Source organism: Chroicocephalus ridibundus, chromosome 8, assembly GCF_963924245.1.
Source record: "Chroicocephalus ridibundus chromosome 8, bChrRid1.1, whole genome shotgun sequence".
In the NCBI taxonomy this organism is placed as follows: Eukaryota; Metazoa; Chordata; class Aves; order Charadriiformes; family Laridae; genus Chroicocephalus; species Chroicocephalus ridibundus.
In genome coordinates this window covers 9,504,370-9,519,148 of record NC_086291.1, presented here as the reverse complement: position 1 = coordinate 9,519,148, position 14,779 = coordinate 9,504,370, and the positions used below count along the sequence as shown (strand labels likewise).

Below are 14,779 nucleotides of genomic sequence, written 5' to 3'. Positions count from 1 at the left end.
TAAATGTTTGTTGTTCCTACTGTATAACAGGGATCCATCTTTTCAGACTTAACTTCCAAGAGCAATTTTTTTTCTGGCTGACTTTTCCTTTTTAATTAGTCTCCCTGACTAATTCTTGCAGAAAATGCATGACAGCCTAGTGGCTTGGTCTCAAACCGCGGTCCCTTCCATGACGCCACATTCAGCTGTACTCCCTCCTCTTGGTGTGTTTTACTACCCTTAATATACTAGGCTTGTTAGGAGTGCCAGGTCTTGAAACCTCGTCAGTAGCATGCCGAACATCCACAGGGAAGAGAGAGGAATCCCTTTGCCTATTTTTTTTAGCTACCTCCTGCTCCTCTGCTTTAGAGCTAACCCTTGGGGTTATTTATGTTGCATGACCTTGAGATAAATGGCATTTGGCAGGCTGCCGGATGACTTTGTGTTTCAAATCAAACGTTCTCAGTTTCTCCCAGTAACAATGGGAATAATTCCTGAATGCCTTTTTGGGGGTATTTCTTCCCATCTCATTGCCTGCCATGGAGTTCTTTGGTAACTACGTCAGGGTTGGTGAACTTTAGCTTGACTTTCTTGTTAGATGCAAGTACCAAGTGGTGTGTGTGGTTTTCTTCTGTGGTTTGGTGTGTGTGTGTGTTTTCTCTTTGTCCCAGAGTGTCTGCACGGCTGGTATTGGAGCTACAATTGTTCTATATAAAGCAAAGATCCCTTGAATGATCTGCCAAAGGCTTTATCTCTGAACAATCTTTGTCTGTACTTGCTTTGCCGTTAACCAGTTTTGACTCTTCTCCATAATGGCTGGAGTTGCTTTGCCTTAACTGATATATATCAAAGAGAACTGCTAAAATTAACTACTCATGAACTGTGTCCAGGATGTTAGATTAACTCATCTAGAATCCTTCAGTGAACAAACTGATTTATGATGTGTTATGACATTGTTACTTGATGTGTTGCACAACAACTCAATTTTGAAAAATGAAGAGTGCTCCATTAATAAGAGATAAATCTTTTCAGTGTAATTCAAATGAATCTGCAACAGCTTTAGAGAGAGTATGATAAGAGATCTTGTGTGGGTTTTGGTGATTGTGTTTTGCATTCCTAGGGATATCTTCCACTGGGATCTCTTTGTCAGTAATGACAAAATCCATCCAAAATATGCCAAAATATGACACCTTTTGGGAGATTACAGCTCTTTGTACTTCCCAAGACACAAAAGGGTACTACTACAAGTGATTCTCAACAACTAATACTTTCAGGTTTGAGAATGTGCACCACGCGCACCCAACTAGGCTTTCTTTCAGCTTCAGAGCCATAATTTTCTGAAGTCTCTACATGGCACATCCCTTACAAGCTTAATCCAGTCACAGCTAACACACAGCAAGTGCTCAAAGCAGTCAGTTTCTTTCTCAGAAAAAACACACCTTTATACATTAAGATATAAATAGAGTATTTTTTTTAAAGCAAGTACTATTCCATTACTGGAACATGAACCAGTGTAAATGCTGACCTTAAGTTTCTAGAGCGCATTTCAGATGCATGCATGTTAAAGGCTCAGGTCTCTCTGGATACCCAGCTTCAACAAAAATGCCTTTGAAACTGAGCTTGAATTATATACTGTACAGTATGTCTCATTTCACAGCCAAGCCACTTGAGTTAATAAAGAAAATCCTCCCTGGCCTCACACAATTAGCTGGGTAAAAAGCTAGTCAGCACAAGTCTGCATACAGCGACAAGGCAATCCATGAAGTTGAGTAGTGTTTCATGCCTGCGAATGCCTGCTGCCTTGACCCTCTGAACTTCATCTCACCAACAAAAGACCTGGATTATTTCAGGATGGTACAACCTGGTCTCATGACCTGATGCTCACACCCTTAAGCAAAGGAAATATCTCCCTGGTGTTCTGCAAATGAAAAGGAGAAATGCTGAAAGAACTCAACTTCAGTTTGCTTGCAGCTGTCTCCCAACATAGCATCCCAGTTGTTTGAAGGCCAGGCCATATTAGAATCATAGAATCATAGAATCTTCATGGTTGGAAAGGACCTTTGAGATCATCGAGTCCAACCAAACAACCTACAATCTCTGCCACTAGAGCATGCCCTGAAGTGCCACATCTAGACGTTTCTTAAACACCTCTAGGGATGGTGATTCAACCCCCTCCCTGGGCAGGCTGTTCCAGTGCCTGACCACTCTTTCAGTAAAGTAATTCTTCCTAATATCTAATCTAAACCTCCCCTGCTGCAACTTCAGACCATTTCCTCTGGTCCTGTCATTATTCACTTGGGAGAAGAGGCCAACACCCACCTCTCTCCAACCTCCTTTCAGGCAGTTGTAGAGGGCAATGAGGTCTCCCCTCAGCCTCCTCTTCTCCAAGCTAAACATGCCCAGCTTCCTCAGCCTCTCCTCATATGACCTGGTCTCCAGACCCCTCACCAGCCTGGTAGCTCTGCTCTGGACATGCTCCAGCACCTCAATGTCCCTCTTGTACAGAGGGGCCCAGAAACCTTAGAATTGTTTTGGCTATAACCTCGTTCTAGAAACTTGAGTTTGATTCTATGTCTTAGTGAGTTATTTCCCTCAGCAAGCAAATAATGAACTTTTTTGAGAATGTTCTTTCTAGTTTTTTTCTGTATTAATCAGGAAAGAAAGTCATTATGAAAAAGAAGGACTATTTAACTCTTATTAAAAAATCATTTTGAGACCCTTGAGCATAGTTGCGCCTCTCTTGCTTCTGTGATATACCAAAAATAAAGAATTACATGAGCTACAAGTAAGCATCCTACTAGCAAGCTACAAGTTAGCATCCCAGCTGGCTCCCAGTATGTCAGAACCCGCTCTTCAGATGGTGCAAGCCTTAGCTCTTTTCCAGTTAATAGTTCTATGATGATTTTACCAGTGCTTTAGAACCAGTGGGACACACTGGGACGTGTCCCATCACATTTCACTGCTGGAATAACATTAATCTTGATGATTTCTAAAATTGTAAATCAATCACATGCCAGAAATACAAAGACCTTCAAAAAGCTGAGCATGTTTCTCAAATCACTCTTTTGCCCTCTCCCCCTCTGCTGACTCTGCAAACTCCTATACCATGAGCATTTTGTCTTACATTTAAATAAATATTCCCCATCACTATTACGCTGTCACCTGTAATAGGAAAAGCCTGCAAGAAATCAAAGGAAAGCAAAATTTGTGTGGTGGCAGAAAGTGTACAGAGAATAATCAGTCTTCATTGTGATTGTTAACAAAAGTGAGAGAGCCTAATGGAGACCTTGGATTTAATACAGTCTCTAAAATATTGAGGGGACACTTTCAAGATATAGAATCTCCTACTTTAAAGAAATATTTTCCCTGTGTTCCTCGTAAGTTGACTTTTATTAAAATGGAAAGAGGTTTGAAAGTAACTTGAAGATTTCTGTTTCCTTTTTCTTATTCCTTGGCTCACAAAGGGAGCCTGAGGAATATCGCTTTGCTCTATGAAGGCAGCTTCTTCTCTGTTTTATGTATTGGAGATATCTGTGACTCCCGACGAGTGCCCCAACACAAGAGTTAGGGTAGAAGAAGCAAGTTTGATGAAATCTGGGGAAAACGTAAAGCATTTAGTGTTATTCCCTTAATTGCATGGTTACAGCTAACACATTGGCAATGACTAAATTGCTAGCTTTTCTCTACGCCCATCTCAGTAAATTTTGCGGGGATACCCAAGCATCAAGAACCTCTGGACTGGAATTCATTTGAAAGGTTTCGTAACTTTCACGTTAACTGAGCCTAGGAAAAAAAGAAATCAGAACACTTTATTTTTCTTTTTTTACAATCCTTCCTCTGTTTGCCAACAGGAGTTCCTGCGAATGGTTCAGTGTTATCCCTGGCTTCAAGGGATACGATGGAATGAGTATAACATACAGGATTTGATTCATACCAATGGTCTTTTACATCTAACACTGCTACCCACTGGTATGGGCTGCAATCCTCCTGATTTTGAAGAAGTCAGTAATAAAACTCCCTTTTGACATCTGCAAGACTCTTCAACCCTCAGTGTTGTCACAGTGCCTGGTCAGAGGTGATCAGCAGTGATCCACTGATAATAAATCTAATTGCAATATTTCAGGGATGATGATTTCTTCAGGCATAACTGGCCTATGGGAGTCTATGTACAATGAGAAATGGGGTGTCTCGGCCTATGTTAAATGACCCTCAGAGTGGAAAATCTAGGGTCTTTGATCTCATTCAAACTAAAAATACTTTTGCTAATGAGCCTCCTCAAGTCATACAACATTCATCCCAAAATGCTGAACACATGGTTTTAATTTACAGTTTTTAGCAACTTTCATTTATATTGTGCTAGAAGTCCTGAAATGACTTGCAGCAGAAGCTCTAAAAATTGGAAACCCAAATGTTAAGGACTGCTGTTGGAATAATTAGTGATAAAAGTAGCAGTCATCTGTGCTAATTCCTGCTTGAGCTGCTGACACAGGTATTAACCGTGTCACTTCTAATTCTCTGTGCATTTAAATGACAACTAGATGCAATAAACAATAACAATGACACAAGGCAGCTATAATGTTCTCTAGAGCACCACAAAAAGCAAATCCACAGAGATGAATGAGATGCCATAACTACTAGCTGTTGCGACGGATACAACCAGTCATGCATTTTAGTTATATGTCTGTTCCCACTCTGCAGAGAGCACAGCCTTGTTCCAATTCCCATCCAAGAACTGAGATACTAAGTTCAAACGCTGATATCTGCAGTTTTCAGCTCTGCAGGCACCAGTTTAATTTCTGGTGTCTCAAGCAAGCTGGAAACCATAATGCTTCATGGGTTATAGAAAGAATATTACGTTGACAAATTGTTTCAATGTTCAGAAAAATGTCTCACTGACTGCAGCCCATAAATACTTTGAGAGGTGCAGAAAGATAATGAAGTTTTGTGCTCAACCCGCAGTGCTTTCTGTGGATTTTAAGTTTGGTAGCATCTAGGATCTGAACTGCTTGTTGTCTTGAAAGAAGGATTTGGGAAAGTATATGGACACGAGGCAGATACGTTTCCTTGCAAAACAGGGCTCTTCTAACTCTGACTATTGAAAGTTAAAAAAAATGAAGTTTCCAAAACACTGGTTGTTGCTGAAAATCTCCGGGTTTGTCCTATCCTAAACGCTGTGCTCTGGGGAAGTGATTTTGCAGTCCCTCATCCAAGCATGCAGGGAACCCCTCTAATAGGACCAAAAGATGAAAGAAATCACACCAATTTCATGTGGCTGAAGGAATAACTTTGTGATTTCTTCTGCCTTTTACCTGTCTCATCAACTCCTAATGACAGTGAAGAGATTAATAAGGGTTTGCAGTGTAAAGCCTAGCACAGGGGAAACCTGTTATTTTATAGTATGTCCCTCTGAAGTTCCCAAATATGCTTTGCCAGGAGTCCTGCTGCTGATCTCCATCTCTGCAGGCGTGCAGGGTGAATGAGTGCCCTTGCTTAAGATCATTTCTGGCCTTTTCAATACAGGAACCTCTGACTAGCCTGAATGATGTGGGCTGGCGTTATAACATGGATTGCTACTCACTAGGGAGCTGAGGGGAGGCTGTTAAAGACTTTCTGAGGACTGTAGGTTGCACTATACTTGAAGTTGAGGTTTTTAAGGTCAATGGTTCGTTCTGTTTATAAGCAAAGCACTCTGGGCCCTGGGCAGGATCCTGACTGCTGCTACAACAGCATCAGAAACTGACAGCTGACAACAGAGAGAAAATCATTGCTGTGGAAATATCATTTACTAAAAGCAGGGGGTGGTATTTTGCACTTAGTGGGTGAGCAGTTTGGAGGTGGCAAACTGCTCCAGGGGAGATCCCACAGGGATCTGAAAGCAGCGTTAGTGCCTAATTATGTGGATGGATTTGGGTGAAATGTCCCTCTTCTTCCCCCTTTCCCGAAGCAGAGCTCGGGGAGTGAATCTCCTCCAGGGAATGAAGCGTGTGCCTGGGTGCTCCCCGTGCCTCTCACACTGCAGGGGTACCAGGGCTCCCTGCAGCCAGGACCAGGCATCGCTGGAGCCGGAGACGCCACTCTGACCTCACCTCTCACAACACACACAGAAAAAAATGGCCCAATTCTGCAATTTGACTTCTATACGTCGGTAACATTGGGCTGCCTCAAATGTAGCAGGGACTCCCTAGAGTGCCAGACTTGTTTGCCACTGTTTTCTGGGGAATTATTCTTTTCAAAGCCCACCTTACAAAGATGCAGTTCCTGCTTAAAACCGATCACAAGCAGCACCCATAATTTTGCAAACAAGTCAACCGGCAGAATCCTCTGCAGATCTGCTCATGGGTGGCAGGTACACCTGTCTTGGGCTTGAATCTTACCAAGGGAGGTGTGAAGGATCAGACGGAATGGAAGGGCTCATATCTAACCTGTTCTAAAAACACTTCTTGCAGATATATACATAATAAATATAATCGATGAATTGCCAGCTGCCCCTCGAGCCATCATTAACTGACTGGCTTTTTTCTTAATAGGCATCAAATGCCAGGGTGGGCCTTTCAAGGGGGCTGTGGTGAAGAAGCACACAGTAACTAGCTGTAAAGAGCAACACGTACAGTTAGTTACAGCTATAAAATGTCAGCTGCTGATCCTTTCAGGTGTTACTGCGACTACTGTAGTTTTAATACCTGCATAGTTTAACCCTCCAACAGTTCCCCTGGTAAAGACCTAAAGCAGCTCCACTAGTGTTCAAAGGGAGTGAAATGGAAGGATTTCTATTTCTGCTGTATGAATTTCTACCCCGAGGTCAATTTTACAGGGGGAATTTTTTTACCCCAAGGTGCAGGGAGGTGAAGGGGGTGATAGTTTAATTAAAGCCAGCAAGATGAAAACTACGTGCTCTATGTATAACCATGTATAATCAAAACTTTCAACAACGTTTCTTTCAACAACATTCAGCAATCAAAACAGATGATACTAAGCTATTCTTGATAACTCGTGCCCTTTTCATGAAGCCTGAAATTTTTTTAAAGCAAAAAGGCACAATTTCTATTAGGCAAAAACCACTTTTCCTGTAAGAAAATAAAATTAAAAAATTAATGATACTGCCTCAAATAAACTACAGACTGTCAAAAGTCAACTAGCTCTGAAACTGAGCCCTTTAATCCGCTTCAGAAAACTTTGAGCCTGGATCTTTCATTAGTATAAACAGGCAAATTTCCCTTGAAGTCGGCTATACCGGTCCCCGCCAGCTCCAAGAGTCCCAGCTTTGTGATCACAGAACTGTTTAGTTTTTCAGGTGGACAGGGGAGATGGAATAGCAAGTCCAGGCCGTGGCCCTGTCTATGTATTTATTGCGTCATGCTGTTTTGCCACTGAAGGTCCAGCTCCAAGACTCCAGATCTGTCAGTGACCAAACGTGATGGACCACCCATCGGCCTTTTATTAACCAGCACTTGTTCCCCCTCTAATCCTATCACTAGAGTAATCAAAGCCGCCATGTCCCAGGGTTTGATAGAACAGCAGGACCTGGGAAATGAAGACTGATTTTGTTAACAAAGTCATTCCTGCCCCTTGAATGCTGTCTCATCGGTAGGAAGCAGGGAGACAAGGTTTATTTGTGCAGAGAATGAGGCGGCAAAGAAATGAAAAGGGAAGAATGGTGAAGTGTGAAGTTTAATCTGGCACGGTCTAAGGTTTCTTTCTTTGAGGCCGTCTCTGATCCAATCAACACTGGTTTGATATTTAACATCTCCCCCTGCAGTTGGAAATGATACAGGCCAGAGAAGACCAGAGTCAGGGCTCCGCAAGCCCAGACTAGGGGAGGCAGAGGAAAGGGGGTGCCGGCGGCTCCCCTCCGGCCTGACAGCTTCCCCCGCCGACAGGTCGGGATGGAGTCTGGCCCTGACACAAAATTCTCCTCACAAACCTTGGGATTTAGGGCATCTGGCGCAGGCTGAATGCAGATTCTCCCTCAAGAGAGCAAGGTCGGGATGGGACGGGAGAGGGGTTTTATTTCTAACTTGGAGGAAGGGATATGAACGCTGTCTCAGTCCGGGGATCCTGCTGAGAGGCAGAACCACACATGAGCGAGAGCTGCCATCCACCTCCCCAGGGTGGAGCAGTTGGGGTAGAGGAGTAGGACGTTCCCCTTGCCGACCGCACAGGCTCCTCGTGGGGAGGTGATGCTGCCCGAGGGTGCTGAGCAGGGGTCCCGCCACAGCCCTGGGTGAACAGGGTGGACACAGACAGACCTGAGCAGCTGTAGGTGTCACCGTCACCATCCTCCTTGCTCCCGCAACAGCGTATGTCAGCCTGGGGACAGCTTTTCACTACAGATTTGTGTGAGGGTCACAAAGAAGAGGGAAGGATCAATCCTTTCCCGAGCTGGCCCTCGGGAAGCCATGTGGACAAGTCCTCACGGCCTGTCATGGCGCCGGCTGCAGTGGACCCCAACAAGAGAAGGCCCTGAATGCCATCCCCCCCCTCACCAGCTCTTCTCAGTCCTGGCACACCTGATTTTGCACTTTTCTGGCCACTCTGTAAATAAACATCTGTGCTGTCTGACAGAAAAGCCGTCTGCTTCCCCTTCTTTGTGTGGCTCAGCTCCCTCTGTGCCACCTCCAGTGAAAACCCTGAAACTTCATACACAAAGGAGCGGGGAAATTTCAACCTGACCCAAACCTGATGTGAGTTCCCCTCCTGACAGGCTCCCAACCCAGCCTTTTGCTGCAATTGAGACACCTTGCCACCAGCTATGCAATACCAAGGACACGGACTTTGTGTGACCAGAGTCCTGGGGGGAGCGAGGATGCTCCCTCCTCTGCCATCCCTGTGGAAAGCAAGTAGGAAAAGTCATGGGGAAAGGAGGGCAATCCCAACAGTGCCACTTTGGGAGAGCAGCACTGAACGCTGAGCAGAGATTTCCTAAACCATTCTATGATTCTATTTCAGGGGGAGCAGAGCATCAAACTACAAAGTTTCTGCGTTTACAATAGAAAACAATGTGCCCGTGCTCTACCTGCAAGAGCTGGCTCTCCAGGAAGCAGCTAATTATAAGAGCCACCTTAATCTTTTCATCCGGCTAAGACAATCAACATTTCAAAGCAACGCACAGAACGTTTCAAAGATCGTTCCTGGTCAAAAATGCAAGTGTATCCGCTTTCTTTCAGAGCAGATCAAAACCAAGTACCACACCAGGACCACTCCTAGATTTCCTCCTCCTCGCGGTATCAGATTAACCGATTTGGTGCATGTAGTCAGATTAAATATTTGCAGTAGCACAAAGCTGCCTTTGAGGGGAAGAAGTGAAAAAAAAAAAGCTTTTTCTCTTTTTTTAATTTGCTTAGGGCAAAAATACTGGACTTTGGGGACAGGGGAGACAAAAGCATTGACATTATTCAGCAAGGCACAGTTTTAAAACTTGAATTCTGAATGCAGAAATTATGTGCAGTATTCCTGTAACAGTAATGCTGAAAACAGGTAAAAACTGCTGATGCCCTTAGCAGATTTGGGACCGTAATTTATCACAGATGTTCTCATCAAACTGTGCAAACACACTACAAGACAAAAGCTGCTCAATTTCTGATTTCCATTTTAGTGTGTTTTAATTACGTGTTGCTTAAGGAAGACTCCAAGACCTGAAATTGGGAGGCGAAACCTAGCAATAGTAATCCACTCCACTAAATTAGCACTGTAATACACCAAGCAGTAGGACTGCCAGACAGTGTGATAACATTACAAATTACTATTGTTAAACAACTAGCCAGGTGTCAGGATGCATGAAATCTAGAGGAAGCAAGAAAATAAATATCTGGTTTGTTTTGTTTAGTTTTGTCTCATGTTGTTGTGGTGGCCTTGTTCCCAGAAAAAGATTCAGCCTAGGAAAAATCCTCCTGAATGCTGATCTATTTTAGCAGCAATGTCAATTCTCTGTAATAATTAAAATGTAATGTATTTGTTTAATCAGCACAAACTTTTTGCTTAAATGATTGTCCTTTACTTCCCAATAGCAGTAATACCTTTGCTGTTCTTTTTTAGATTATTATTGTAGCAAAACAAAAGGGGAAATTTGTGTTTCTTTAAAATTTAGGATGAGAGAAAAACAAAATTATGGTAAGAGCAGCAGTGAGTTTTGTACTCTGTCCGTTTTCCTTTCTCTGTCGCGCTCGTTCTCTCTAAAAAGAAAAAACCGTAATATGATTCACGTTTAAAAGGCTTCCAAGTGGTACATTTTTAACCAAGTGCTTTCATGTGCTTGATTCTAACTGACATTTTTGACCTAATACAACCAAATGCTATTGGATGCCTGGAATGGTTAATTATTTTTACCTCACCTTAAAAAGGGGTTCAACAGGGAGGATAGGCACTTAAACCCTTCAAACAGAACAAGGTAAAACGAATTCCTTGTTTTGCATGTGTGTTAATTAATGCAAAGGTCCTGAGGGGCTTTCTTTTAATTATTTTTGTTGATAAACAAGAAAATCCCTCCAAAAGTGTATGCGACCAATCTTCTCCTCTGAAGGCTGTACGCGAAGTTAGACTTCTAGTTAAAATATCGTATGAACCGAATGTTAGTGAAAGCCAGACTTCTTCCCCTTAAAACAGTTCCCACTACACTTCAGCAGAGAAGGGGGTGAAGGCACTCGAAGGACATTTTAATCACACCAAAGATCAGTCCTTTAATCCTTATTCCCACATCACCAAGAATTTTTTTGCTCAAACTAAGACAGTAAGATAAAACTGGAAATAGCCTGATCCAAAACTAATGACGAAAAGCAGGTTAAAAACAAAATATCATAGCAGTAACTGACACCATCTTAAATTTCCCCTGGATTATTTGTTTTCTTCCACACACATTCATTTCCTGAATTTCTAGTAAATCTGATTTCATATAAACAGTTTCACAAAGCAAAGTCAATAGCTGTGACTGTGTTCCTGATTAATCCACCGAAATGAAATAGATTGCATGGCTTAGTACTTGGTTGTTTAAAGCTAAATCCACTGAAAGAATTCTGGAGTCCAGTTACACCAATAACTTCTGTTTCTTAATCTACATCCTTTTCTTTTTGCTGAACTTTACCTGTTCTAAAATGAGAAAAAAATCCATGCAGATCGAACACTTAATTTCCCCCAGTACGTGAGGGCAACGTGAGCCAGTTTGCTTTGACCTGGAGTGACTACTAAAAAGACGACTGACAGTTTGCACGTACTTAGAACTATTTGAACAATGTTGAAATTTCTTTTTTCATTGTTCAAGTTTCATCCTTTTCCTGACAAGTACCACAGAGCTGCTTTACTTGAAAAACAAGCAAACAAAAAAAAAAAAGGCAAGCACTTTTTACCCAGCTCCAGGACAGGATGGGAGGCGTGGAAGTTTCCCTCATAAGTGGCAAGCCAGTGGACACACACACTCACACCCTGGACATTTGCCTCTCAAATGAATAACACACATCATAAACACGCAGTACTTGCTGCACACAACACAGGGGTTTTTTTGCAGGCAGCATGGGTAGGCGCAATGGAGAAGGGGCAGCCCAACACAAAGGCCGCTGGAGCCCACAAGCAATCCACCCTGCTGCAATGGGCTTGGGGTTCGCCCCCAAAACCCAACCAAAACGCCAGGAGAATGGTCCCCACCTCCTGGGATAAGCCACGAGGCCCAGGAGCCTCCTTACCTGGGAGAAGTTGAGCCCATTCAGCGGGTGACACTGCTCCTCCACCCTCTCCACCGCGCCTGTCGTCTTTTTCATCCTCTCGGCCTCCTGGGCAAGGTAGAGATCGAGCACTGGCACCCCTCTGGAGCGGATGTCCGTCTCCGTCAAGGAGTTCACCATAAGCATCACCCAGACGGGCCTCTTGCGCTCCCAGTTACCAGCTATGGCGTTGAAGAGGTAGTCAGCGTAGAGCCCTTTGCCCCGCTGGTCTGGGGTCATCCAGTGGGGCAGCATCAGCTTGATGTAGTCCAGGTGGCGTTTGAGGCGGCGGTACAGCTCCCGGGGCAGCACGTCCTGCAGGTTCTCCCCGTGGGGCAGCATCTGGCAGCTGGCCAGTCCAGAGATGGTGTAGGGGTCGGTGAGGTCCAGCTCGAAGTAGACACTGGAGCTGGCGTGGAAGGCAGCCTTGGAGTTGTCGGGGATGAAGTCCCACACCCGCGTGTAGGGCACGTGGATGGTGCCGAAGAGATAGGCGGGGGGGTCGCGGCGGATGGTCCAGAGGAAGGAGTTGAGCTCTCCTTGCTAAAGGGAAGGAGAAGGGGGGACCCTTCAGCAGCGGAGGGAGAGAGGGGCAGGAGGCAGCCCACGGGGGGAACACCACCCTCGGGTGGGGGGGGTGTCCCTTTCCCCCAGCTCCCCACAAAAGCCCCAGCCAGGATCGGAGCAAGCAGCGCCCACGGGCGCGAAGGGACCCGCCTGGGGCAGGCACCCGCCGTGACCCCCGCTCTCCCCCACGGCCGCATCCCCCCGGGACCGGCGCCCCCCGCGGGGGGGACACGCGGGGCAGCGCCACACCTGCGGGGAGACGCCTGTCCGTGGGGACTGCGCGCACACGCACGGGGGGGGGGGGGGGGCCTCTCCCTCCCTCCCTTCACCTCCCCGACTCCCGTGTCCCCCCCGTGTCCCCCCCAGCCTCCGCGCCCCGGCGGCTCCCGCGGATCTCCGCCGCCAGCCGCGCATCCCCGAGCGGCCGCGCCCCCCGGCCCGGCCCGGCCCGGCCCGGCTCACCGAGCGGGGCAGGTCGCACTGCCCCGTGTCCATCTGCTCCCGCCGGGCCGCGGCGTCGGGCAGGAACCCCCCGAAGACGAAGCAGATCAGCGTCAGGTTGAGTTGCATCCCGCTTCCTCTCGCTCTCCTCTCTCTCCTTCCCAGATGAGCCTTTTTGGATTTCTAGGATCTTTTTTTTTTTTTTTCCCTCCTCCTGCTCTTCCCCCTTTTTTTTTTTCTTTTGGCCTTTTTTTTTTTTTTTTTATTCAAACAAACTTTGCCAGTCCCATCTGCATCTGACAAGTGCAGGGGGAAGGACTGGCCGCCCCCTCCCTCCCATGCTCTCCCCCCTCCCGCCCTTTCCCACCCCCACCCTCTCTGGCTCCGGGCTTGTCAGAGGCGCTGGATGCTTTGGGGAGGACGGTTCTCATCGCCAGCCTCCGCCATGCTTTGATTTTGCAGACCGGAGAAGCTCCCTTCCCGCCCCGCCGGTTCGGGACGCGGATGGGGAGGGAGAGCGGGGGGCGGGAGGGGAGGGAGCGGAATAAAGCCGGAAAATAAAAAAGTTTTAAAAGTCAATATTTTTTTTTTCCTTTAAAATTCGGCGGCGAACGGGGGCTGCCGCGGCGCCCCGGGGAAGGCGGGCGCTGCTCGGCGCACACGGCACCGGGGAGGCCGAACTCGGGCTCCGGCGGAAAGTTTGGCGCAGCCGCCCCGGCCCGCCCGCGCCTCCCTCCGCCGCCGCCGCCGCCGCCGCCCAGGGCCGCCGCCAGGGGGCGATGGCGGCCCGGCCGAGCCGCGCGGCGGCGGCCTTCCCGCCTCGCCAGCCGCCCCTCAGCCGCGCCGGCACCTGCGTGGCGCTTCCCTGACGGAAAATCGGAAAGTTTCGACATTCCCGCACTCAAAAAAAAAAAGAGGTCACAAAATCGTCCAAGCGGGGCTTGTGCCGGGCAGGAACTGAGAGCAGCCCGATCCTGAGGGGATGCCCTGAGGCGCGCGCCCTCCCCTCAGCCCTGCGCCGGCCGCTCTGACCCCGCTCCGCTCCCGGGCGTGAGGCGACATGTCCTCACAGGCGCCGCCTTCACAGGCGCCGCCTTCCCCGGCCCCTCGAAACCAGGGGTAGCGGGGCCTCGCCGAGCAGCGGGGCGGAGGGCAGGTCAAGGACGTGGGCCCTGCAAGGCGCTGGCAGCACCTAGCCTGTACCTCAGCAGTCCTTGCCGGTATGGCCGCCCCAGGAGGGTCACCAGGCTCCTCAGCCTCACAGGAGGATGGACGGAAACCTCTCTCTGTGTGTTTGCACAATGTGTGTTTGTCCTCCTTGCACCGTTAGCTATCCAGCTTCCACTCAGACTGAGATGCCTCAGGAGGAATCACCTTCCTCCAACAAGACGGGAGCAGGTTCATGCTGATAGAAACCCATCCAAGATCCCTGAGGATCTGGAAGCTTTCTTCGGAGGTTGTTGCAGCAGCTGCAACTCCAGCCTCCTCCCAAGTGCCCATCTCTGTTCAGCTGCGTGGTTTCGGAGGAGAGGACAGTCTGACAGCGTCAGTTGCCGCTGCTTGCAGGAGCTCCTGCCTGTGGATCTGTTCGGGGCAGGGATGGGGGTCGGGGTGCCGGACATGGCCCCTTCTCCCCGCAGGACACCACCCAGCCCCGCTGTGTTGGTGGACCCAGGTGCCACCCGTCCTGCTGTGTGCAGAGAGTGAATCTGGATCCCAACCTTCCCACCACCTCCACAGCTGCACACCCTTTCCAAAACTGGGAAGTTCCTCGCTGTATTGAGAAGAATGACAGCTACCAAAGTTTTCTTGATGAAATACAGTAATTACTAATATGAGGCAGGGTCCTTGCTCTGGCAAAACTCAGGGTGGAGCCAGCAGGGGTTTTGCCAAGGATGATGGCAGACTCAAGCCTGGCTGTCTACAAACACAGCTTCCTGACAGCCCTGTGAAGACTGAGAGGGACACCACTTGCTGTGGTCACTGACAAACAAATGCAGCTACACAGGCTGCTGAAGGGACTTTCAAACCGCCATGTGCACATCCCATGGACTCTGCTCCTGGCCTCCAGAGGCAGGAGAGCATGCTAACTGTGGCATCAGCAC

At 47.5% G+C, this 14,779-nt stretch overlaps 1 protein-coding gene across 1 annotated transcript in view; it reads right to left on the bottom strand.

Moving 5' to 3' along the window:
• TRABD2B (TraB domain containing 2B) overlaps nt 1-12,896 on the bottom strand; it is a 302,432-nt gene extending 289,536 nt beyond the window's left edge. Inside the window, exons 1-2 of the mRNA XM_063344883.1 lie at nt 12,696-12,896; nt 11,649-12,209 (exon numbers count right to left, since the gene is read on the bottom strand). Of these exons, the coding sequence (XP_063200953.1) occupies nt 11,649-12,209; nt 12,696-12,803 (669 nt within the window). The 5' untranslated portion in view covers nt 12,804-12,896. The remainder of the gene's footprint in view (nt 1-11,648; nt 12,210-12,695) is intronic.
• Between the last annotated feature and the right edge of the window lie 1,883 nt (nt 12,897-14,779).